At 44.8% G+C, this 25571-nt stretch overlaps 1 protein-coding gene across 4 annotated transcripts in view; it reads right to left on the bottom strand.

Annotated features, from left to right (window-relative positions):
* The window catches only part of LOC124013828 (1-phosphatidylinositol 4,5-bisphosphate phosphodiesterase beta-3-like), a 105243-nt gene that overhangs the window by 22579 nt on the left and 57093 nt on the right, over window positions 1-25571 (bottom strand). For all 4 annotated transcript variants that reach the window (XR_006834934.1, XM_046328389.1, XM_046328391.1 and 1 more), the window contains exons 4-24: window positions 17009-17158; window positions 15953-16032; window positions 15749-15802; window positions 15169-15241; window positions 12963-13063; window positions 12647-12813; window positions 12354-12500; window positions 11745-11902; window positions 10253-10335; window positions 10027-10111; window positions 9222-9378; window positions 4253-4354; window positions 4042-4115; window positions 3837-3933; window positions 3385-3594; window positions 3058-3212; window positions 2790-2951; window positions 1891-1990; window positions 1682-1786; window positions 1176-1270; window positions 485-620 (exon numbers count right to left, since the gene is read on the bottom strand). Coding sequence is in view for 3 of the 4 variants with exons in the window: in XM_046328389.1 (XP_046184345.1) it covers window positions 485-620; window positions 1176-1270; window positions 1682-1786; window positions 1891-1990; window positions 2790-2951; window positions 3058-3212; window positions 3385-3594; window positions 3837-3933; window positions 4042-4115; window positions 4253-4354; window positions 9222-9378; window positions 10027-10111; window positions 10253-10335; window positions 11745-11902; window positions 12354-12500; window positions 12647-12813; window positions 12963-13063; window positions 15169-15241; window positions 15749-15802; window positions 15953-16032; window positions 17009-17158 (2491 nt within the window). In the remaining variant the exon portion in view is untranslated. The remainder of the gene's footprint in view (window positions 1-484; window positions 621-1175; window positions 1271-1681; window positions 1787-1890; window positions 1991-2789; window positions 2952-3057; window positions 3213-3384; window positions 3595-3836; window positions 3934-4041; window positions 4116-4252; window positions 4355-9221; window positions 9379-10026; window positions 10112-10252; window positions 10336-11744; window positions 11903-12353; window positions 12501-12646; window positions 12814-12962; window positions 13064-15168; window positions 15242-15748; window positions 15803-15952; window positions 16033-17008; window positions 17159-25571) is intronic.

The following is a 25571-nucleotide window of genomic DNA, read 5'->3' on the forward strand; positions in this document are numbered from 1 at the left end:
TCACTGCATCTCAGTGCTAGAGGCGTCACTACAGAACCTGGTTCAATCTTGGGCTGTATGACAACCGGCCGTGATTGGGAGTCCCATAGGGCGGCCCACAATTGGCCCAGCGTCGTTCGGGTTAGGGTTTGGCTGGGGTAGGCCGTAATTGTAAAGAATAATTTATTCTTAACTGACTTGCCTAGTTAAAAAGATATATACAATACTAACAATACAACACTCACAATACTCACACACATCACCAATCCCCATAACTCCATAAGGCCTGATATATAATACAATACAAAACACACCAAGGGTGGCTGGTGGGTGGAGATATCGGAGGATGGGCTTAGTATAATGTCTGGAATGGAATAAATGGATCGGTGTCCTCCGCTTATGCAAGTCATGTGTTTGATACCTTTCCATCCTCCAATAGCTCCACTCACCAGCATCCTCTATAATACACCAAACAATGATAGGTGTGTGTTACAGTGTGGTCTACCTGGTCCAGGTGAGCTGATGAGGTCGCTGATGTCATCAATGGGGGCGGGGACGGGTTGGAGGGGGGAGGGGATCTTCCCCAGGGATGCGTCGCCCTTCCGATCCCTCTCTCCCTCCTTCGGCTGCTCCAATACACGCTACACACAGTGGAGAGAAGGTTGATGATTCTTAACTTGTGACTTGTGTAAATCTTTAATTCACAATTTTGACATCAGTCTTAAAGGCCTGCTACATTGGATGTCTAACTTTAGCAGATTGCGAGGCATCCTACTCATTTCAATGAACCCTGGGCGTAAGCAGCATGGCTCCGCAAGGAAATTAAACTTTGGTTCTATTTTCAAGAATTCGATGCAGATAAAACCCTATTGGTTTTCACCACGCCTCAGTATATCATGTGATGTGTTTGTGTGTAGGTGGGTTCTTCTATCCTTGTGAGGATGTAAAATCCCCCAAAGTCCCTACAAGGATAGTAACACAAGGAAAATTGTCCTTGTGGTAAGGGGTTTTAGGGTTAGGGTTACAATTAAGGTTAGACTTAAAATTAGGGTAAGGGGTTGGTGGATAGATTTAGGAGTTAGGTTTAGGGTTATGGTAAGGTTTACGGTTAGGGGTTAGGTAAAATCATTTTAGGTCACCATGAGGATAGAAGAACATAACATGCGTGTGTGTGTGTGTATGTGTGGTCTCCTCACCTCGCCATTGTCCTCCATCAGAGCAGCTAGCTGTCTCTCTCTCTGGTCCAAAAGACTCACATGTTTGATGGGGTTGGTCAAGGCCTCAGCATACTCTAACATAAACACACAACACAACACAAAAGTGAGAAATGTGCCTAGACCTAGTATACATACACACACTTAGTCATGTTTGTTGCTCTTGGAATTTAACTGCAGAAAATGCTGTCATCAAAGTAATTTTCTTAGTAGGCAACGTCAGAGTTCAGCATGTCTGTAAACTCAGGATAGACGGATGATACCCCAGTTTCTGATTTGTTATTACGACATGGAATATAACGAAGTGGAAATGAACAGGTTTTCTTGGTCGGAATTTCAGATAACTCAGTTCTGTAGTCCTAGAGGTTATGGGTAATATAGTCCTAAGGGGTCATGTGCAGTGTAGTCATTGGGGGTTATGGGTAATATAGTCCTAGGGGTTAAGGGTAGTGTAGTCCTAGGAGGTTATGGATAGTGTAGTTTCTTACCCTGGTGTTCATTAGGAATGTAGTCTTGAGCCTCGGTGTAGACCAATAGAGAGGGAAGCAACAGAGGCTGGTTCATCTCGTTCTTCAGACTGATGTAGTGGTAACCTACACACACACACAAGATGACAGCATTGAAGGAACAGACTGTACAATACAAGATCAAAAAAATCCGCTCGCACGCAGCGAAGGCAGACAAACACAGTACTGACCCGGTCGGATGGTTGACACAGGGCAGATCCGATGTCCGAGGAACTTCCCGTTCTCCTCAAACACAGCTATCCTCAGAGAGGCCAGAGTGGGCAGGACCACCTACACACAGAATGCTGTTACCTTGTGTATGTTTGCATCGTTATGTGTGTATATTGTTATACATTGAGTGTATGAAACATTAGGAACACCTTCCTAATATTGAGTTGCATCCCCTTTTGCCCTCAGAACAAGCCTCAATTCGTCAGGGCATGGACTCTACAAGGTGTCGAAAGCATTCCACAGAGATGCTGGCCAATGTTGAATCCAATGCTTCCCACAGTTGTGTCAACTTAGCTGGATGTCCTTAGGGTGGTGGACCATTCTTGATACACACGGGAAACTTGAGCGTGAAAAACCCAGCGGCGTTGCAGTTCTTGACACACTCAAGCCGGTGTGCCTGGCACCTACTACCATACCCCGTTCAAAGCAACTTAAACTTTTGTCTTACCCATTCACCCTCTGAATGGCACACATACCCAATCCATATCTCAATTTAAATCAAATGTTATTTTTCACATGCGCCAAAAACAGGTGTAGACTTTACCGTGAAATGCTTACTTACGAGCCCTTTCCCAACAATACTGTTCAAAAGTAAGAAAATGAACAAAAAGTTAAAAAGAAAATAGTATCACAATAAAATAACGAGGCCTATTTACAAGGAGTACTGGTACCGAGTCAGTGTACTGGGGTATGAGGTAGTTGGAGTGACTGACTGAGGTAATATATACAGTACATGTAGGTTGGATTCACCTGCTCAGTCTGTGTCATGGAAAGAGCAGGTGTTCCTAATGTTTTTCACACTGTGTGAGTGTGTGTATCGATATGGTGTGTGTGTCTCTTCAGCCTGTAATAACGTTACCTTGTTGAAGACAAAAGTCTCATCGTCCCAGAGTGGGTCCAGGCTGTTACCATTGGAAGTTCTGGTACGGTACTTCCTCTTTGTGTCAGCAGGAAGTCCAAATATGTCCACTTCCACATACACACCCACTTTCTTATCGGTCAGGAACTGGCCCGAGATCACCTAGAGACGGAGAGATGGAGAGAAGGAGATAGTTACAGACATATACGTACATACACACACGTAACCCCACCGCCCCACCCCCACCGAGACACACATACCCACTTACCCTGATCTTGACGGTGTTGGCTACGATGCCGTCCACTATGTTTTCAGTGAAGGGGTCAAAGTGTTTGTCTGTCCTTCTCATGAATTCTGGTTTGAGCAGGTAACCACTGTGTCCATTATACTCAAACACACCCATGTTCAACTGCATGGGCAGGTCTGAGAGAGAGGGGGAGAGAGGGAGATTGTCAGTCATGGAAATAAGTGAAGCAGGGGGACAGAAGACATAACAGAGGGAAAGAGAGAGGGATGAGAGCGAGATGAGAAAATAATAAAGAAAGGTATGAGAAGATAAGAAGAGTTCAGGTGTAAGGAAGAAAGATCGACATACCGAGTGTCTGGAAGTTTAGCGCCACCATCTGACAGCCTACGTTCCAGAAGAGTTGGGGCATGTAGTTTGAACTATCAACTCTCGTCCCTTTAGGATAGATACGACTCAGCTGCTTCTTATTGTACTCAACAAACTCGATGGGTGCACTCTTCAGTGTGTCCATACCCTTGGTCTCCACAAATGATGACATCTCAAAATACTTATTCCTCTCTGTGAGAGAGAGAGAATATATACAAATCAGTTCAAATCAATCAATATGTCAGTGTGTGTCTCTTGGCTAATAATGAACTATGAATTAGTAATTTAGCTAGCCTTATGCACTACATGAGAGGAGTGATTAGGCGTAAATGACACCTATCCGCTCACTCACACATACACACGCACACCAATGATGAACATCATTGACACACACATACACACCTTGCTTGCTATCATCAGATGCACACACTCACTGTTTGCAACCTCAAAGCTCTTGAACTTGACAGGTTCTATGTAGTTGACAAGAGTAGACATCTCCTCTGTCGCATTTACCTCACTACTGGCAGTACCCTGAGACAGAGAGAGAATTGTTATGTGTTCATTTTATCACTGGGCTGACCCATATCGATAGAAGACTTCGGGGATCAATGAAGGTCAATCAATAAATAGAGGTTTCACCTCATCAGAGTTTGGTTTCTTCAGTTCAGCCACAGGTTCATCTTCCTCCTCCTCATCACTCTCTCCCTCCCCTCCTAGAAAACATGCACAAACAACTGTTACCAATATCCTCCATCTATCCAGCCACCCATTCATCAATCCATCCATCTCTCCCCTTCCTCTCTCCATCCCTCCCTCCCCAGCATGTTCTTCATTCAAGATGTGAACTGACCAATTGACTTCCGAGGATCTCCGTCCTTGACCAGACACTCTGCCAGCTTCTCTTCCCCATTGGACAGCAGCTGCCCCCCCTCGCTGTCACTGAATGGGAAGTCTATATACACACACACACACACACACACACACACACACACACACACACACACACACACACACACACACACACACACACACACACACACACACACACACACACACACACACACACACACACACACACACACACACACACACACACACACACACACACACACACTTAGTGCATTCATCTTAAGATAGCTTTGTGGGACAACCACATATCACAGGGATAGAAAGTACATTTTTTCCTCAATAAAGTAGCTATCATTTTAGTCTGAGCTAGAAAGGAGGGGGGGGGGTCAAGTACAAGTGCGGTGAGGCGGATTATTTAAGATACTGTTTTCAGAAAAAGGACAGGGACTCTGTCCTAGCTTCAGGGGGAAGCTGGTTCCAGGACAGGGAAGAGCTTGGACTGGGCTGAGCGGGAGCGCTGCCCTCCCGTAGCGATGGGAGGGCCGAGAGAACTGAGGTGGCAGAACGGACTGCTCGGGTTGTGGTGTAGGTTTTGAGTATAGCCTGAAGGTAGGGAGGGGCAGTTCCTCTGCTGTTCCGTAGGTAAGCACCATTTGTAGATGTGAGTTTCGACTGGAAGCCAGTGGAGTGTGCAGAGGGACGGGGAACTTGGGAAGGTTGAAAACCAGGTGGGGCTGCAGCGTTCTGAATAGGTTACAGGGGTTTGATCACACAAGCGGGGTGTCCAGCCAACAGCGAGTTGCAGTACTCTAGATGGGAGAGGACAAGTGCCTGGATTAGGACTCGCACCGCTTCCTGTGTGAGGTAGAGTCGTACTTTACGGATGTTGTAGAGTATGAACCTGCAGGAGCAAGTCACTGCTTTGATGTTTACAGAGAATGACAGGGTGGTGTCCAGGGACATGCCGAGGTTCTTTGCACTCCAGGAGAGCGACACTGTGAAGTTGTAAACTGGCCTTTCCTGGGAGAAAGAGCAACGCTTGTCGAGGTTGAGCTTGAGGTGGTGGGCCGACATCCAAGTTGAGATATCTGCCAGGCACGCAGAGATCCATGTCACCACCTGGGTGTTAGAAGCGGGGAAGGAGAAAATTAGTTGAGTGGCATCCGCATAGCAATGATAGGAGAGACCATGTGAGGATATGACGGAGCTGAGTGACTTGGTGTATAGAGAGAAGAGGAGAGGGCCTAGAACTAAGCCCTGGGGGACACCAGTAGAGAGAGTACGTGGTGCAGACACAGATCCTCTCCACGTCACCTGGTAGGAGCGGCCTGCCAGGTGGGATGCAATCCAAGAGTGTGCAGAGCCTGACACGAACAGCCCTAAGAGGATGGAGGAGAGGATCTGATGGTTCACGGTGTCGAAGGGAGCGGATAGATCTAGGAAGATAAGAACAGAGGAGAGAGAGTCAGCTTTGGCAGTGCGGAGAGCCTTCATGACACAGAGATGAGCAGTCTCTGGTTAGGGTCAAGAAGATCATTCTGAGAGAGATAATGAAAAAGTTAATCAGAGAAGGGATATAGGTCTATAGTTTTTGACGTCAGATGAGTGTCGGTTTCTTGGAGGGGAGCGACTCGGGCCATTTTGAAGTCAGACTCATCCCTGACCACTGAGTTGATGAAGGAGGTGAGGAATGGGAGAAGGTCTCCAGAGATGGTCTGGAGGAGGCAGGCAGGGATGGGGCCGAGCGGGCAGGTTGTCGGGCGGCCATACCTCACTAGTCACAGGATTTCATCTGGAGAGAGTGGGGAGAAAGGTAGTTCTGTGTGAGTGACACTAGTGGACTCAATAGGCTGAGTGAATAAGTAGTGGATGTCTTCAACCTTTTTTTTCAGTGGTTGATAAAGTCGTCCGCAGGATTTTTTTGTCTTATTTTGTCTGTCATAGTTGAAGTGTACCTATGATGAAAATTACAGGCCTCTCTCATCTTTGTAAGTGGGAGAACTTGCACAATTGGTGGCTGACTAAATACTTTTTTGCTCCACTGTAAGTATTTGGTAGAAAAGCAGACCTTAATATTTGGTACAGAAACTTTGTTTGCAATTACAGAGATCATACATTTCCTGTAGTTCTTGACCAGGTTTGCACACACTGCAGCAGGGATTTTGGACGACTCCTCCATACAGACCTTTTCCAGATCCTTCAGGTTTCGGGGCTGCCGCTGGGCAAGACAGACTTTCACCTCCCTCCAATGATTTTCTATTGGGTTCAGGTCTGGAGACTGTCTAGGCCACTCCAGGACCTTGAGATGCTTTTTTTCCTTCTTTTTTTAAACCTTTATTTATGTCAGTTAAGAACAAATTCTTATTTTCAATGACGGCCTAGGAACAGTGGGTTAACTGCCTGTTCAGGGGCAGAACGACAGATTTGTACCTTGTCAGCTCGGGGATTTGAACTTGCAACCTTCCGGTTACTAGTCCAACGCTCTAACCACTATGCTCCTTACAGAGCCACTCCTTAGTTGCCCTGACTGTGTGTTTCGGGTCGTTGCCACAACCCATCTTCAATGCTCTTACTGAGGGAAGTATGGTGTTGGCCAAGATCTCGCGATACATGGCCCCATCCATCCTCCCCTCAATATGGTGCAGTCGTCCTGTCCCCTTTGCAGAAAAGCATCCCCAAAGAATGATGTTTCCACCTCCATGCTTCACAGTTGGATGGTGTTCTTGGGGTTGTACTCATCCTTCTTCTTCCTCCAAACACGGCGAGTGGAGTTTAGACCAAAAAGCTCTATTTTTGTCTCATCAGACCACATGACACATTCTCCCATTCCTCCTCTGGATCATCCAGATGCTCATCATCCAGATGCTCATGGCAAACTTCAGATGGGCCTGGACATGCGCTGGCTTGAGCAGGGGGACCTTGCGTGCGCTGCAGGATTTTAATCCATGACGGCGTAGTGTGTTACTAATGGTTTTCTTTGAGACTGTGGTCCCAGCTCTCTTCAGGTCATTGACCAGGTCCTGCCGTGTAGTTCTGGGCTGATCCCTCACCTTCCTCATGATCCTTGATGCCCCACGTGGTGAGATCTTGCATGGATCCCCAGACCGAGGGTGATTAACCGTCATCTTGAACTTCTTCCATTTTCTAATAATTGCGCCAGCCAATTGAGAAGGATTGGGATGAGGGAAGGAAAAGCAGCCAACAAGTGCTCAACATATGTTGGAAAAGCATTCCAGGTGAAGCTGGTTGAGAGAATGCCAAGAGTGTCCAAAGCTGTCATCAAGGCAATGGGTGGCTACTTTGAGGACTCTAAAATCTAAAATATATTTTGATTTGTTGAACACTTTTTTGGTTACTACATGATTCCATATGTGTTATTCCATAGTTTTGATGTCATCACTATTATTCTACAATGTAGTGTGTGTGTGTGTGTGTGTGTGTGTGTGTGTGTGTGTGTGTGTGTGTGTGTGTGTGTGTGTGTGTGTGTGTGTGTGTGTGTGTGTGTGTGTGTGTGTGTGTGTGTGTGTGTGTGTGTGTGTGTGTGTATGCATTTGTGTTATGTGTATGTGAATGTGTGTGGGTATTGTGTGAGAAAAAACAACAACATTAATACCTTATTTATTCAGAGCCTTTGCTTTGAGACTCAAAATTGAGCTCAGGTGCATGTTTCTACAACTTGATTGTAGTCCACCTGTGGTAAATTCAATTGATTGGACATGATTTGGAAAGGCACACACCTGTCTATATAAGGTTGACAGTGCATGTCAGAGCATAAACCAAGCCATGAGGCCAAAGGACATGTCTGTAAAGCTCATAGACTGGATTGTGTCGAGGCACAGATCTGGGGAAGGGTACCAAAACATTTCTGCAGTATTGAAGGTCCACAAGAACACAGTGGCCTCCATCATTCTTAAATGGCAGAAGTTTGGGACCACCAAGACTAGTCCTAGAGCTGGCCGCCTGGCCAAACTGAGCAATCGGGGGAGAAGGGCCTTGGTAAGGGAGGTGATCAAGAACCTGATGGTCACTCTGACAGAGCTCCTGAGTTCCTCTGTGAAGATGGGAGAACTTTCCAGAAGGACAACCTTCTCTGCAGCACACCACCAATCAGGTCTTTATGGTAGAGTGGCCAGACGGAAGCCACTTCTCAGTAAAAGGCACATGACAGCCCGCTTGGAGTCTACCAAAACGCACCTAAAGACTCTCAGAACATGAGAAACAAGATTTAACTCTTTGGACTGATTGCCAAGCGTCACTTCTGGAGGAAACCTGGCACCATCCCTACGGGTAAGCATGGTGGTGGCAGCATCATGCTGTGGGGATGTTTGTCAGTGGCAGGGACTGGGAGACTAGTCAGGATCGAGGGAAAGATGAACAGAGCAAAGTACAGAGAAATCCTTGATGAAAACCTGCTTCAGAGCGCTCAGGACCTCAGACTGGGGTGAAGTTTCCCCTTTCAACGGGACAACAACCCTAAGCACACAGCCAAGATAACGCAAGAGTGGCTTCTGGACAAGTCTCTGAATGTCCTTGAGTGGCCCAGCCAGAGTGACCCAGTCGGACTTGAACCCGGTCGAACATCTCTGGAGATACCTGATAATAGCTGTGCAGCAACGCTCCCCATCCAACCTGAAAGACCTTGAGTGGATCTGCAGAGAAAAATGGGAGAAACTCCCCAAATACAGGTGTGCCAAACGTGTAGCTTCATACCCAAGAAGACTTGAGGCTCTAATCGCTGTCGAACGTGCTTCAACAATGTAAAGGGTCTGAATACTTGTGTAAATGTGGTATTTCCATTATTTTTTTTCTATACATTTGCAAATATGTCTAAAACCCTGTTTTTGCCTCATTATGGGGTATTTTGTGTAGATTGATGAGAAAGAAAAATTATGTAATACATTTTAGAATAAGGCTGTAAAGTAACAAAATTTTGAAAAAGTCAAGGGGTCTGAATACTATATTGTATATACCGTTAACAGGTGAAGCCTGCTCCAGAGCGTCTATTTCTCCTGTCCTCCTCCTCATGTTGACCCCGCTGGACGCTCTGTGGTGGTGCTTCTTCTTGTTCTTTATCAGAATCTTACCCAGCAGCTCCTGGGGCGAGGGTAAGGGCTGAACAGGGATCAGCTATAGGAATGGAGAGATAATATAATACATTACTAAAAAAGTTTAACGGCTTATCTAGAACCAGCTCCTAAAGCAGGAATCATCAACTAGATTCAGCCGCGGGCCAATTTTATCTTGAGTGGCTGGTCGTGGGGCCCAGAACATAATTCCAAATAAAAAATGTTTTTCTTTTTTTTTTTCTTAAGAATAATTCCAAATAATTATTTGACTGCAAATTACCCACAAAAATAATATATAATATTTGACAAAAAAGTTGAATAAACGTAGCAGTTCCATGAGTGCAGAGTGCTATTTTTTCTTCCTTTTTCTTTATTCTTTGAAGTATTCTGGGGTAAGGAATGTTTGTATTTTTATTTTATTTTTATTTCCAAGTACCTCAGTCGAGCACCTGATTCCCCTTTTGTGTTTAAGCTGGGCTGAAGTGCATTTGGGTACACTTTTATTTACACCATAATGAATGTTGGTCATGTGCAGCAGGTGGCAGTCCTATCACCTCTGACCACAGAACATCTGCTGTGATTTTCTGTTTCATTCCACCCAGCAGGTGCTCTACGGCACAAGGTCTATGGTGTGTCCCGCCCTTAAGAATCACCCCAACCCTGACATCTAACCCCTAACCCTTGACCTCTAACCCTTAGCCAGGCCTACCGGATATTTCTCTAGAGGGTCGATGAGGAGGGCGTCGCCAAAAATAGTCCTACAATATTCCGCCATCTTGGCCTGCTGCTTCGCCCTGAGAGAGGGATGGTACGGGGGGGATGAGAGAAAGAGAAAGATAAAAAAAATAATGGAATAAGAGAGAGATACCTTTTAGATTTTTAGTTTTTCTTTCAATGAGCCATTCTCCTTATCACTACCCAGAATGATCACTCACGAGTCAACATGGTTTTCAAAGGAGAGGATTACGGGATAGGGAGAGGTCTTAAACGCACTTTCTGCTATTGCTTCAATCACCTCCTATAGGAGAGAGACAGAGAAGAGACAGAGAGAGTGTGAGAGAGAGAGGTCAAAAATAGAATTCCATTTCAGACACATCCAATAATATGTGTGGTTAAGAACCTTAAAGGGTATCTCCGTGGACATGGTGAAGCCTTGTGTGATGCATACTGAACAGAAATATAAAACACATTCAAATAGTTTACTGAATTACAGTTCATATAAGGAAACCAGTCACTTGAAATAAATAAATTAGGCCCTAATCTATGGATTTCACATGACTGGGAACACATTTATGCATCTGTTGGTCACAGATACCTTTTAAAAAAAAGGTAGGGGCGTGTGACCATTTGCTTCATGATGCGCTACACATTTCCTTCGCATAGAGTTGATCAGGCTGATGATTGTGGCCTGTGGAATGCTGTCCCACTCCTCTTCAATGGCTGTGTGAAGTTGCTGGATATGTAACCTTTATTTAACTAGGCAAGTCAGTTAAGAACAAATTCTTATTTACAATGACGGCCTACCCCGGCCAAACCCGGAGGGAACTGAAACACACTGTCGTACAGGTCGGTCCAGAGGATCCCAAACATGCTCAATAGGTGACATGTCTGTTGAGTTTCCAGGCCATGGAAGAACTGAGACATTTTCAGCTTCCAGGACTTGTGTACAAATCCTTGCAATGTGGGGCCGTGCCATATCATCCTGAAACATGAGGTGATGGCGGCAGAATCTCGCCACGGTATCTCTGTGCATTAAAATATTCATTGATAAAATGCAATCGTGTACGTTGTCTGTAGCTTATGCCTGCCTATACCATAACCCCACCGCCATCATCTGGCACTCTGTTCGCAACATTGACATCAGCAAACCACTTGTCCCCACAACACCATACACGTGGTCTGCAGTTGTGAGGCCGGTTGGACGTACTGCCAAATTCTCTGGAGGCAGCTTATGGTAGAGAAATTAACATCCAATTCTCTGGCAACAGCTCCGTTGGACATTCCTGCAGTCAGCATGTCAATTGCAAGCTTCTTCAAAACTTGAGACATCTGTGGCATTGTGTTGTGTGACAAAAACTGAACATTTTACAGTGGCCTTTTATTGTCCCCAGCAGAAGATGCATTTGTGTAATGATCATGCTGTTAAATCAGATTCTTGATATGCCATACCTGCCAGATTGGTGGATTATCTTGGCAAAGGAGAAATGCTCACTAAGAGGGATGTAAACAAATGTGTGCACAACATTTGAGAGAAATAACCTTTTTTGTGCATATGGAAAATTTCAGGGATCTTTAATTTCAGCTTACGAAAAACTTTACAAACACTTTACAGCTTATAAACGCACTTCACGTGTTGCGTTTATATTTTTGTTCAGTGAAGAAGTAAACACACATACTGAACCCCCCCCACCACACACACACACACACCTTGAAGGGTATCTCAGTGGTCATGGTAAAGCCGTGCGTAATGTAAGGTTCTTCATCCTGGGGCCGTCCTTTCCAACAGTCCAGCTCTATACAGCGACAGCCGGTCAGCAACACCTGGCGATACATCTCCACCGATGACAGACCTGTCAACTGACCAACTGTGTGGTGGGAGGGAGGGGGGGTGGGTTGAGGTAAGAATGAGTGAGATGAGTGTGCGAGCAGCAAGTGTATCATTGTGTGTGTGTGTGTGGCATGTGTATCCATGGTGTGTATGCGTGTGTGGGTGGGTGAGAGGATACCTAGTCAGTTGCACAACTGAATGCGTTCAACTGAAATGTGTCTTCAACATTTAACCCCTCTGAATCAGAGAGGTGCGGGGGGCTATCTGAATCGACGTCCATGTCATTGGCGCCTGGGGAGCAGTTGTTCTTGTGGATTGACTGCCTTGCTCAAGGGCAGAACGGTTTATTTTTCCATCTTGCCGGCTCAGGGATTCAAACCGGCGACCTTTCAGTTACTTAACCGGTAAGCTACCTGTGTGTGTAGCTGTGAGGCTTGTCTGTGTGCATTTGTGTGTGTGTCCGGGTGTGTGTTTGTGTGTGTACCTACCTGTGAGGTATGTGTTGTGTGAAGAGTTGATAAAGTAGTGGGACAAGGGCTGGTTCATATCATCTATGATGTCTAGTCTCTCTGGTGGGACGATGGTATTCTCCTCTCCTCCAAGATATTTACTGAACCCCATCAGACTGATCTGGTCTGGAGAGAGGGAGAGAGAGAAAGGGAAGGAGAGAGTGAAAGTGGGAAGAGAAGTGAGTGATCAAAAATAAACACATACAGGTGTCTGTGCAAACACATATACACACACAACAACCACAAACACAGTCTCTCTCTGCCCCCATTACCTCTCTCCAGCTGGCTAGCGTTGCTCTCGTATTTCTCCATCAGTTGTCTGATCTGCTCTCTCTTCAGAGGAGGATAGAGGACCTCGTTGAGACGAGAGTCTCTCTGACGACGGTTTATGAAGTCTGTCAGCTGATCCAATGAGAGGAACGGCTTTCCCCGAGAACCACTGGGTGGGGGTGGGGGGTTCGAGAGAAAATAGTGTTGAGATTTGAATCTGGCATCATAACATGTTATTTTTATGTATGTGTGAGCTTGTTTGTTTTTGTGTGTGTGTATATGTGCGCATGTTCATGCATTCGTGTGTGAGTGACTCACAGCTCGACAAAGATGCGCTCTATCTCTGGTCGTAGACAGAGACTGTGTAGAAAGCTCTGGAACATTTCCCATGTAAAATCATCTGGCTTAATGCCCTCCACCTACAGAGGTTGCGAGGGATGAAGGGAGGTGGAGAGAGGGAGGCAGGGAGAAAGAGGCAGTTAACCCACTGTTCCTAGGCCATCATTGAAAATAAGAATTTGTTCTTAACTGACTTGCCTAGTTAAATAAAGGTTAAAAAAAGTGTCAGTTGAAAGGCTTCTACACATCTATCAAACTAACAATTGATCTAGGAGGAAGGGAAAGAGCAACTAAGGTACACAATAGTACATTTTGGTAGATAGAAGGTGCTCTTTGGTAAAAGGGGTAAATTGGTCATCAAAAAGAAAGGAGCTAGGTTATCATAAAAATACAACTCCAAGCTAGAAGTATCAGAACACTTAGAAAGGTAGTTCTAATCTTAAAAATGACTGGGAGAAGTGTCAAGAATAAGAAATCAATATATTCCATAGTACACTAGAACACAGCAAAACATGAACAACAACAGTCTAAACATAGCTGAGGGCAATTGAGCAAAATGTCCACTAGATGACAGCAAATGGACCTATCACAACCCTACAGGAAGGGTGAGAAATCTATATCTTCATTTAAACCAGGGTATTTAGTGGCCTGTAGTTTGTAAATCCAAAAACTTTCCCTTTGGTTTAGCTGTTTAAGACGGTCCCCTTTTCTAATAGAGGCCGGAATATGATCAATACCCCGAGCTTGTAGGGAGGCAGGATTGCCATGGTTAGAACTACCTTTCTAAGTGTTCTGATACTTCTAGCTTGGAGTTGTATTTTTATGATAACCTAGCTACAGTATTTCACCTTTTAATGTGTATAGTATTGTTTACTAGGTGTGTCTAATCAATTTTGTCACAACTCCCTCTTCCAATTAGGGCTAATTGGAAAAGCTGTTCAAGAGAGGACATTGTATTCTTTTTTTTCCGTACTCCCTGACGAAGGCCATGTAGCCGAAACGCTGCATTGCCTTCGATTAAACATGCCATACTAATAAAGGCATTTTGAATTAATTATGTGAAGAGTGCCTTGGTCCTCCTTTCTTTTTGATAACTATTGATCTGTTGGGTAGTTTTCCCCGCAACACCAACTGTTGGAACTATGAACCACTATGTCCAGCTACGGCTACACATCATCAAGATTCTCTCAACAACTGTCCGTAGATGGTTGGGTTGGCTTTAGTTTAATAGATGTGTAAACGCCTTGACAGTCAGTTTACCAGCCCTTCTGTTATTGAATCAGCAGGGGGCAGAATGGGACAATAATAACACACACAGGCCTGGTATGACCAACTACATACAACAGTTCCCAGGGCAGCAAAGTATGTTGCCAAGTGTGTGTGTGTGTGTGTGTGTGTGTGTGTGTGTGTGTGTGTGTGTGTGTGTGTGTGTGTGTGTGTGTGTGTGTGTGTGTGTGTGTGTGTGTGTGTGTGTGTGTGTGTGTGTGTGTGTGTGTGTGTGTGTGTGTGTGTATTCATAGGGAGAAATGGTCTTCGACTAAAGCCTCCTACATGCAATTTTACACCCAACTACGATGTTTGGTGCAGTATTTATCAAGTGAGAAAATGTGCATGAAAACGAGTCATCTATCGTTGAATGACAACAAACACTTCATTGAAGAATCCCTACCAACCAATGACCGACGAAGGTGCAAAGACTTGAATTTGTGTGCACGAATAGCCAATAAAACCCAAAACATCACAAAATGTTGTAATAATACAGTATATGCACAAACTGTTCTGAACTATTTCAGATGGGAAGCATGCGGACGCCTTAAGGGACACCACAATATTACGGAGGAAATGGGTTTGAACTTTGACCTTTGAACCTGACTTTGCAATGCTTTCAGCAGTTCACATATGCTGATCAGCTCTAGGGGCAACTTCACCCTACACCGTATTTACTGATAGACAAAAAATGGAGGATTATGGATGAATTTGATAACTGATAACTGTGCCAGACAGGTTAGAGATGAGGTTATTGGTTATAGATCAAGATATTGATTACCCTGATCAGACCACACTATTCCAACCACATTAATAAATGAAGGATTGTGGATCAATAATAATTTTACTGATAACTATGACAGAGGTGATTGATTACAGATTGATAGTTAATTAATTGATTGAGTGATTGATAGATTACCCTGTTGGTGACCAAACCACACTGCTCCAGCGCTGTCTCCACTCGCTTCTTATCAGAAAACATCTTAAGAATACTGAGCGAGAAAGAGGGAGGAAGGGAAAGAGGGAGAGGGGTAGGGAGGGAGAGAGAGAGGGAGACAGAGTGAGGCAGGGAGACAGAGGGAGGAAGATGAGGAGGGGAGGGGAGAGAGAGCGAGAGAATTGTTCAGCATTGCTGATTTGGCAACACAAAAAAAAAAATGTCACGCCAATAAAGCATTTAAACTGAATTGAAATGGAGAGAGATGGAGGGCGAGAGCATGTGTTATTGTTAGAATCCATCTTACTAAATTGGATGTAATGATTAAGTTCACCTAAGCACTTAGCATTTAGTTTGGAAACAAAATGTTACATGGCTGGATTTCAGTTTCATTCAAATTAGTTGAGAGGGATAGCGAGCGAGAAGGAGAGAAAGAGAGAGAGTAGGTAGAGAACAACAGAGGGAGAAAGTGAAACTGAGAAAAGAGGTAGAAAGGAGAAGTGGAAAGTCATGTCTGAGAACTACGCCAGGAATGGCAGAAGTGTGTATGTTTGCGTCTCACTTCTTCACTGAAATCTTTCCATCCTGATTCACCTGCAACTTTAACTTGGTGTACCTGAGAGAGAGAGACAGAGAGAGAGAGAGAGAGAGAGAGAGAGAGAGAGAGAGAGAGAGAGTGACAGAGAGAGAGAGAGAGAGAGAGAGCATCAAAAAACATGCTATTTCAGTATGAGTTTGATGCACACCACACACACACACAACTTACGCTTTGAGGAGGAAAGTGTTGCGAGATGCATTCTGAGACAGAATGTTTGTGGCCAGTTTAAACAGCTCCTCTGTCCACACCTGAACATACACACACACAGCGAACAATTATTATCAAGAATAGTGATAAACACACAAACACACACACAATCAGCACTTAAAATCATAACTGTAATATTACCCACAGTTACATAAACACAAACCACAGACTCAATATCACAAAGAACACAATCAGTGCAGGGACTGAGAGACAGGTCATGTCCCAAAATGGCACCCTATTCACTATATAGTGCACTGCTTTTGACTAAGGCCCATAGGGCTCTGGTGAAAAGTTGTGCACTTTGTAGGGAATAGGGTGTCATTTGGGGGACACACAGAAGGGGATAACAGAGAGAGTGGAGGGGGAAGGAAGGAGGGAGGGAAGAGAGAGATGAATGCAAACATAAAAGAGAGAAAGGAGGAGGGAACAAACAACAGGAACAGGTGAGCAGCTCAGTGTTAGAGGTGGAGAGGAGAGAGTGAGAGAGAGAGAAATATAAAAAAACATAAGCAGAGAGAAGAGAGTGATAGATGGAGATTATATTTGTTTATTTACAAGTCAAGGAAGGAGGAAAGATGGAATGAAGAGACAAAGGTAACGATATAGAGAGGCAAGTGAGAGGGATTTGAGAGTTGAGTAGAGGTGTTTCCATTGTAAGTCAAGGAAGGAAGGGAAAGAGAGTGAAGGGGACAGAGGTAGCAATAGGTGAGAGGAGAGAAGAGAGTGATAAAGGGGTGAGAGGAGGGATGGATGATAGGAGAGGATAAAATAAAGTGATAAAGGGGTAAGAGGAGATGAGAGGAGAGGAGGGAACAGAGTGAGAGGGATGAGACGAGAGGTCTTTCTATGGTAATAAAAGGAAGGAGGGAAGAGAGAGGAAAGGGGCAGAGGGAACAAAGAAGGAGTGATAGAGGGATGATAGGAGAGATAGAGGGATGAGAGAAGATAGTGATAGAGGGATGAGAGTAGTGGTGGATAAGAGGGGAGGAGGAGAGAGAAAGCTATTTCCATGGTAACCTTGGCAGTGTCTTCCTGCATGGCCTGGAAGTTGAGGAAGGATACGTTGACCAGGTCATTGCCGTGGACAACCGTTACCAGCTTCCCCTCCATGGCAACACCCCCCTCGCCTGGTTTACCGAACCCCAAAACTTCTCTGACACGTGGGTCCTATCAGAGACAATACACAACACGATAACTATACGCTAAAAACATGTAACAACACATTATAAACATGTTAACCGCAGCACTTCTGTTACTGAACCCAGTGCACCTCTTAACACCGGGTCCTATGGGAGAGAACGTACAACACGTTAGTAAAATACAATATGCTAATAATATGCTAAATACACGCTAAGAACATGACTAACTACATCATAACTACAATACACATCAGTAACGCATCACTAACACACGGTCCTTCAACATACAGTATATACAGAAACTAACAACATACCAACTACCATCGTCCTTCCCAGCTTTGGTCATTTTTCTATACTTTACTGTTCATTCTCTATAAGAGGGATCATCAACTACACTGAACAAAAATGTGTTGGTCCCATGTTTAATGAGCTGAAATAAAATATCCCAGAAATGTTCCATATGCACAAAAAGCATATTTCTCTCAAATTGTGTTAACAAATCTGTTTACATCCCTGTTAGTGAGCACTTTGCCAAGACCTGACAGGTGTGGCATATCCAGAAGCTGACTAAACAGCACGATCATAACAGGTGCATCTTGTGCTGAGGACAATAAAAAGACACTTAAAAAAAAAAATAGATAATAATAATTTCACCTTTATTTAACCAGGTAGGCTAGGTGAGAACAAGTTCTAATTTACAACTGCGACCTGGCCAAGAATAAAGCAAAGCAGTTCGAAACAGTTGAAGAAAATCTATATACAGTGTGAGCAAATGAGGTAAGATAAGGGAGGTAAGGCAATAAATAGGCAATGGTGGCGAAGTAATTACAATATACCAATTAGACACTGGAGTGATTGATGTGCAGAAGACGAATGTGCAAGTAGAGATACTGGGGTGCAAAGGAGCAAGATAAAAAAAAATACAGGATGGGGATGAGGGAGTTGGACGAGCTATTTGCAGTGATCTGTGAGCTGGTGCTTAAAGCTAGTGAGGGAGATACGTGTCTCCAGCTTCAGTAATTTTTGCAGTTCGTTCCAGTCATTGGCAGCAGAGTACTGTAAGGAAAGGTGGCAAAAGGAGGAATTGGCTTTGGGGGTGACTAGTGAGATATACCTGCTGGAGCGCGTGCTCCGGGTGGGTGCTGCTATGGTGACCAGCAAGCTGAAGTAAGGCGGGGCTTTACCTAGCAGAGACTTGTAGATGACCTGGAGCAAGTGGGTTTGGCGACGAGTATGAGGCGAGGGCCAGCCAACGAGAGCGTACAGCTCGCAGTGGTGAGTAGTATATGGGGCTTTGGTGACAAAACGGATGGCACTGTGATCGACTGCATCCAATTTGTTGAGTAGAGTGTTGGAGGCTATTTTGTAAATGACATCGCCGAAGTCAAGGATAGGTAGGATGGTCAGTTTTACGAGGGTATGTTTGGTTGCATGAGTGAAGGATGCTTTGTGGCGAAATAGGAAGATGATTCTAGATTTAATTTTGGATTGGAGATGCTTAATGTGAGTCTTGGAATGAGAGTTTACAGTCTAACCAGACACTTAGAATATGTGGACAACTACAAATACCTAAGTCAGAACCGTCCAGAGTAGTGATGCTGGATGGGCGGGCAGGTGCGGGCAGCGACCGGTTTAAGAGCATGCATTTAGTTTTACTTGCATTTAAGAGCAGTTGGAGGACACGGAAGGAGAGTTCTATGGCATTGAAGCTCATCTGGAGGTTAGTTAACACAGTCTCCAAAGAAGGGTCAGAAGTATACAGAATGGTGTCATCTGCGTAGAGGTGGATCAGAGAATCACCAGCAGCAAGAGCGACATCATTGATGTAGAGAAGAGAGTCAGCCCAAGAATTGAACCCTGTGGCACCCCCATAGAGACTGCCAGAGGTCCGGACAACAGGCCCTCCGATTTGACACACTGAACTCCATCAGAGAAGTAGTTGGTGAACCAGGCAGGGCAGTCATTTGAGAAACCAAGGCTGAAGAGTCTGCTAATAATGTGGTGATAATAATGTGGTGATTGACAGAGCCGAAAGCCTTGGCCTGGTTGATGAATACAGCTGCACAGTAATGTCTCTTATCGATGGTGGTTATGATATCGTTTAGGACCTTGAGCGTGGCTGAGGTGCACCCATGACCAGCTCTGAAACCAGATTGGATAGCTGAAAAGGTACAGTGGGATTCAAAATGGTCGGTGATCTGTTTATTAACTTGGCTTTCGAAGACCTTAGAAAGGCAGGGTAGGATAGATATCGGTCTGTAGCAGTTTGGGTCTAGAGTGTCTCCCCCTTTCAAAAGGGGGATGATCGCAGCAGCTCTCCAATCTTTGGGAATCTCAAACGATACGAAAGAGAGGTTGAACAGGCTAGTAATAGGGGTTGCAACAATTTCAGCAGATATTTTTAGAAAGAGAGGGTTCAGAATGTCAAGCCCGGCTGATTTGTAGGGGTCCCGATTTTGCAGCTCTATTCAGAAAATTAGCTATCTGGATTTGGGTGTAGGAGAAATGGTGGTGGCTTGGGCGAGTTGCTGTGGAGGGTGCCGGGGTAGGGGTAGCTAGGTGGAAGGCATGGCTAGCCGTAGAAAAATGCTTATTGAAATTCTCAATTAAAGCGGATTTATCGGTGGTGACAGTGTTTCCTAGCCTCAGTGCAGTGGGCAGCTGGGAGGAGGTGCTCTTATTCTCCATGGACTTTACAGTATCCCAGAACTTTTTTGAGTTTGTGCTACAGGATCCACATGTCTGTTTGAAAAAGCTAGCCATAGCTTTCCTAACTGTCTGTGTATATTGATTGGTTCCTAACTTCCCCAAAAAGTTTCATATCGTGGTGGCTATTCGATGCTAATGCAGTACGCCACAGGATGTTTTTGTGCTGGTCAAGGGCAGACAGGTCTGGAGTGAACCAAGGGCTATATCTGTTCCTGGTTCACATTTTTTTTTGACTGGAGGAAGGCACTTTTAAAGAATAACCAAATGTGCAGTTTTGTCACACAACACAATACCAGAGATGTCTCATGTTTTGAGGGAGCGTGCAATCGCATGCTGACTGAAGGAATGTCCACCAGAGCTGCTGCCAGAGAATTGCATGTTCATTTCTCTACCATAAGCTGCCTCCAACTTAAATTATAGAGAATTTGACAGTAACCACGCCAGCCCAGGACCTCCACATCTGGCTTCTTCAACTGTGGGATCGTCTGGGGGGGTGGGGGGATGTGCTGAGGAGTATTTATGACTGTAATAAAGCCCTTTAGTCAGGAAGAACACATTCTGATTGGCTGGGCCTGAATGCCAAGTTGGTGAGCCTATGACCTCCAAGGCCCACCCATGGAGGCACCCCTGCCTAGTCATGTGAAATCCATAGATTATGGTCTAATGAATGTATATCAATTGACTGATTTCCTGAGATGAACTCTAACTCAGTAAAGTCTTTATTGAGCGGATGGTCAGGGGGGCGGAACATAATAACAAATCATTTGTAGATTGCAAACTGACAGCAAAAAGCCCAAACATATACACTGCTCAAAAAAATAAAGGGAACACTTAAACAACACAAGTCAATCACACTTCTGTGAAATCAAACTGTCCACTTAGGAAGCAACACTGATTGACAATAAATTTCACATGCTGTTGTGCAAATGGAATAGACAAACAGGTGGAAATTCTAGGCAATTAGCAAGACACTCCCAATAAAGGAGTGGTTCTGCATGTGGTGACTATGCTTCCTGGCTGATGTTTTGGTCACTTTTGAATGCTGGTGGTGCTTTCACTCTAGTGGTAGCATGAGACGGAGTCTACAACCCACACAAGTGGCTCAGGTAGTGCAGCTCATCCAGGATGGCACATCAATGCGAGCTGTGGCAAGAAGGTTTGCTGTGTCTGTCAGTGACAAACCCAGCAGCAGGACCGCTACCTCTGCATTTGTGTAAGGAGGAGCAGGAGGAGCACTGCCAGAGCCCTGCAAAATGACCTCCAGCAGGCCACAAATATGCAAGTGTCTGCTCAAACGGTCAGAAACAGACTCCATGAGGGTGGTATGTGGGCCCAATGTCCACAGGTGGGGGTTGTGCTTACAGCCCAACACTGTGCAGGATGTTTGGCATTTGCCAGAGAACACCAAGATTGGCAAATTCGCCACTGGCGCACTGTGCTCTTCACAGATGAAAGCAGGTTCACACTGAGCACATGTGACAGACGTGACAGAGTCTGGAGACGCCGTGGAGAACGTTCTGCTGCCTGCAACATCCTCCAGCATGACCGGTTTGGCGATGGGTCAGTCATAGTGTGGGGTGGCATTTCATTGGGGGGCCGCACAGCCCTCCATGTGCTCACCAGAGGTAGCCTGACTGCCATTAGGTACCGAGATGAGATCGTCAGACCCCTTGTGAGACCATATGCTGGTGCGGTTGGCCCTGGGTTCCTCCTAATGCAAGACAATGCTAGACCTTATGTGGCTGGAGTGTGGCAGCAGTTCCTCCAAGAGGAAGGCATTGATGCTATGGACTGGCCCGCCTGTTCCCCAGACCTGAATCCAATTGAGCACATCTGGGACATCATGTCTCGCTCCATCCACCAACGCCACGTTGCACCACAGACTGTCCAGGAGTTGGCGGAAGCTTTAGTCCAGGTCTGGGAGGAGATCCCTCAGGACACCATCCGCCACCACATCAGGAGCATGCCCAGGCGTTGTAGGGAGGTCATACAGGCACTTGAAGGCCACACACACTACTGAGCCTCATTTTGACTTGTTTTAAGGACATTACATCAAAGTTGGATCAGACTGTAGTGTGGTTATCATTTACATTACATTTACATTTAAGTCATTTAGCAGACGCTCTTACCACTTTAATTTTGAGTGTGACTCCAAATCCAGACCTCCATGGGTTGATAAATGTGATTTCCATTGATAATTTTTGTGTGATTTTGTCGTCAGCACATTCAACTATGTAAAGAAAAAAGTATTTAATAAGAATAATTCATTCATCCAGATCTAGGATGTGTTATTTTAGTGTTCCCTTTATTTTTTTGAGCAGTGTATAATATTTGACTAAAACATAGTCATTTCAAACCTTGCTTACATTTGTCAGAGATCACGTGTATCTCATTTCCAGAAAACTTGGGGGGCCAAATATTTGGCCCGCGGACCACCAGTTGGGTAGTCCTGCTCTATAAGATATTGTCATTCTGTACTTCTGTTTATAATATAAACGTTATACTGTATGCATATGCAGGGATGCAACTTTGGTTATAGAAGTGGGGGGGGGGGTAATATACAATCGAAGTCAGAAGTTTACACACACCTTAGCCAAATACATTTAAACTCAGTTTTTCACAATTAATGAAAGATAATCCTAGTAAAAATTCCCTGTCTCAGGTCAGTTAGGATCACCACTTTATTTTAAGAATGTGCAATGTCAGAATAGTACAGAGAATTATTTAATATAGCTTTTATTTCTTTCATCACATTCCCAGTGGGTCAGAAGTTTACATAAACTCAATTAGTATTTGGTAGCATTGACTCTAAATTGTTTAACTTGGGTCAAACATTTCAGGTAGCCTTCCAAAAGCTTCCCACAATAAGTTGGGTGAATTTTGGCCCATTCCTCCTGACAGAGCTGGTGTAACTGACTCAGGATTGTAGGCCTCCCTGCTAGCACACGCTTTTTCAGTTCTGCCTTTTTCAGTTCTTCAGTTCTGAATCATTGTCCATTTGGAAGACCCATTTGCGACCAAGCTGTAACTTCCTGACTGATGTCTTCAATATATCCACATACTTTTCCTCCTCTTGATGCCATCCATTTCACCAGTCCCTCCTGCAGCATAGCACCCCCACAACATGATGTTGCCACCCATGTGCGACACGGTTGGGACGGTGTTCCTCAGCTTGCAAGCATCCCCCTTTTTCCTCCAAACACAACGATGGTCATTATGGCCAAACAGTTCTATTTCTGTTTCATCAGACCAGAGGACATTTCTCCAAAAGGTACGATCTTTGTCCCCATGTGCAGTTGCAAACCGTAGTCTGGCTTTTTTATGGCAGTTTTGGAGCAGTGGCTTCTTCCTTGCTGAGCGGCCGTTCAGGATGTCGATATAGGACTCAACTGTGGATATAGATACTTTTGTACCTGTATCCTCCACCATCTTCACAAGGTCCTTTGCTGTTGTTCTGGGATTGATTTGCACTTTTCGCACCAAAGTACGTTCATCTCTAGGAGACAGAATGCATCTCCTTCCTGAGCGGTATGACGGCTGCATGTTCCCATGGTGTTTATACTTGCGTACAATTGTTTGTAAAGATGAACGTGGCACCTACATGCGTTTGGAAATTGCTCCCAAGGATGAACCAGACTTGTGGAGGTCTACATTTTTTTCTGAGGTCTTGGCTGATTTCTTTTTATTTTCCCATTATGTCAAGCAAAGAGGCACTGAGTTTGAAGGTAGGCCTTGAAATACATCCACAGGTACACCTCCAATTGACTCAAATGATGTCAATCAGACTATCATGAGCTTCTAAAGCCATGACATAATTTTCTGGAATTTTCCAAGCTGTTTAAATGCACAATTCCAGTCTGGAACTGTGATACAGTGAATTATAAGTGAAATAATATGTCTGTAAACAATTGCTGGAAAAAGTAGATGTCCTAACTGACTTCCCAAAACTATAGTTTGTTAACAATAAATTTGTGGAGTGGTTGAAAAATGAGTTTAATGACTCCAACACAAGTGTATGTAAACTTCCAACTTCAACTGTAGGTGTTCCTTTTGTCCAGGTGGGAAAGGGCAGTGTGGAGTGCAATAGAGATGGTATCATCTGTGGATCTGTTGGTGCGGTATGCAAGTTGGAGTGGGTCTAGGGTTTCTGGGATAATGGTGTTGCTGTGAGCCATGACCAGTCTTTCAAAGCATTTCATGGCTACAGACGTGAGTGCTACGGGTTGGTAGTCATTCAGGCAGGTTACCATGGCGTTCTTTGGCACATGGAATATGGTGGTCTGCTTGAAACATGTTGGTATTACAGACTCAGACAGGGAGAGGTTGAAAATGTCAGTGAAGACACTTGCCAGTTGGTAAGCTCATGCCAGTTGGTAAGCTCATGCCCGGAGTACACGTCCTGGGAATCAATCTGGCCCAGCGGCCATCTGAATGTTGACCTGTTTAAAGTTCTTACTCACATCGGCTGCGGAGAGTGTGATCACACAGTCATCCGGAACAGCTGATGCTCTCATGCTTGTTTCAGGGTTACTGTACGTACAGTCATTGATAAAGCCAGTGACCGATGTGGTGTACTCCTCAATGCCATCGGAAGAATTCCGGAACATATTCCAGTCTGTGCTAGCAAAACAGTCCAGTAGTTTAGCATCTGTTCATCTGACCACTTTTTTATAGACCGAGTCACTGGTGCTTCATGCTTAAATTGTTGCTTGTAAGCAGGAATCAGAAGGATAGAGTTATGGTCAGATTTGCAAAATGGAGGACGAGGGAGAGCTTTGTACACGTCTCTGTGTGTGGAGTAAAGGTTGTCTAGAAATGTTCCCTCTGGTTGCACATTTAACATACTGATAGAAATTAGATAAAACTGCTTTAAGTTTCCCTGCATTAAAGTCACCGGCCACTAGGAGCGCCACCTCTGGATGAGCGTTTTCCTGTTTGCTTGTGGTGGAATACAGCTCATTGAGTGCAGTTTTAGTGCCAACCTCGCTCTGTGGTGGATGTAGACAGCTACGAAAAATGCAGATGAAAACTCTCTAGGTAGATAGGTTGGTCTACAGCTTATCATTAGATACTCTACCTCAGGAGAGCAAAACTTTGAGACATCCTTAGATATCGTTCACCAGCTTATGCATAGGCCCCCTGCCCCATGTGTTACCAGAGGCTGCTGTTCTGTCTTGCTGATAGAGTGTATAACCCGCCAGCTGTATGTTATTAATGTCGTCGTTCAGCCACGATTCGGTGAAACATAAGATATTACAGTTATTAACGTCCCGTTGGTAGGATATATGTGCTTACAGTTCGTCCCATTTATTTTCCAGCGATTGAACATTAGCTAGCAGATCAGAGGGCAAGGGCAGATTAGCTACTCTTCGCCTGATCCTCGCACGTCACGCTGATCTTTTGCCCCGAAATCTCAGTTTCCTTCTCCAGCGAATTACGGGGATCGGGGCCTGGTCGGGTGTCTGCAGTATATCTCTTGCGTCCGACTCAATGAAGAAGAACTCCTCGTCCAATTTGAGGTGAATAATCCCAGTTCTGATGTCCAGAAGCTCTTTTCGTTCATAAGAGACGGTAGCAGCAACATTATGTAAACAGCCTACTCGACCGCTCGGAGGCGTCCTCATGGTCCTAAAGCACATCGTTGCCCCATTTTGTACCACATTCCAATGATAAAACTGGGGGTGACAACAATTCAATTTCAGAATGTGGCCCTGTCCCCAGTGAAAGTTGCA

This window comes from Oncorhynchus gorbuscha, linkage group LG25 (assembly GCF_021184085.1).
Source record: "Oncorhynchus gorbuscha isolate QuinsamMale2020 ecotype Even-year linkage group LG25, OgorEven_v1.0, whole genome shotgun sequence".
Lineage (NCBI taxonomy): Eukaryota > Metazoa > Chordata > Actinopteri > Salmoniformes > Salmonidae > Oncorhynchus > Oncorhynchus gorbuscha.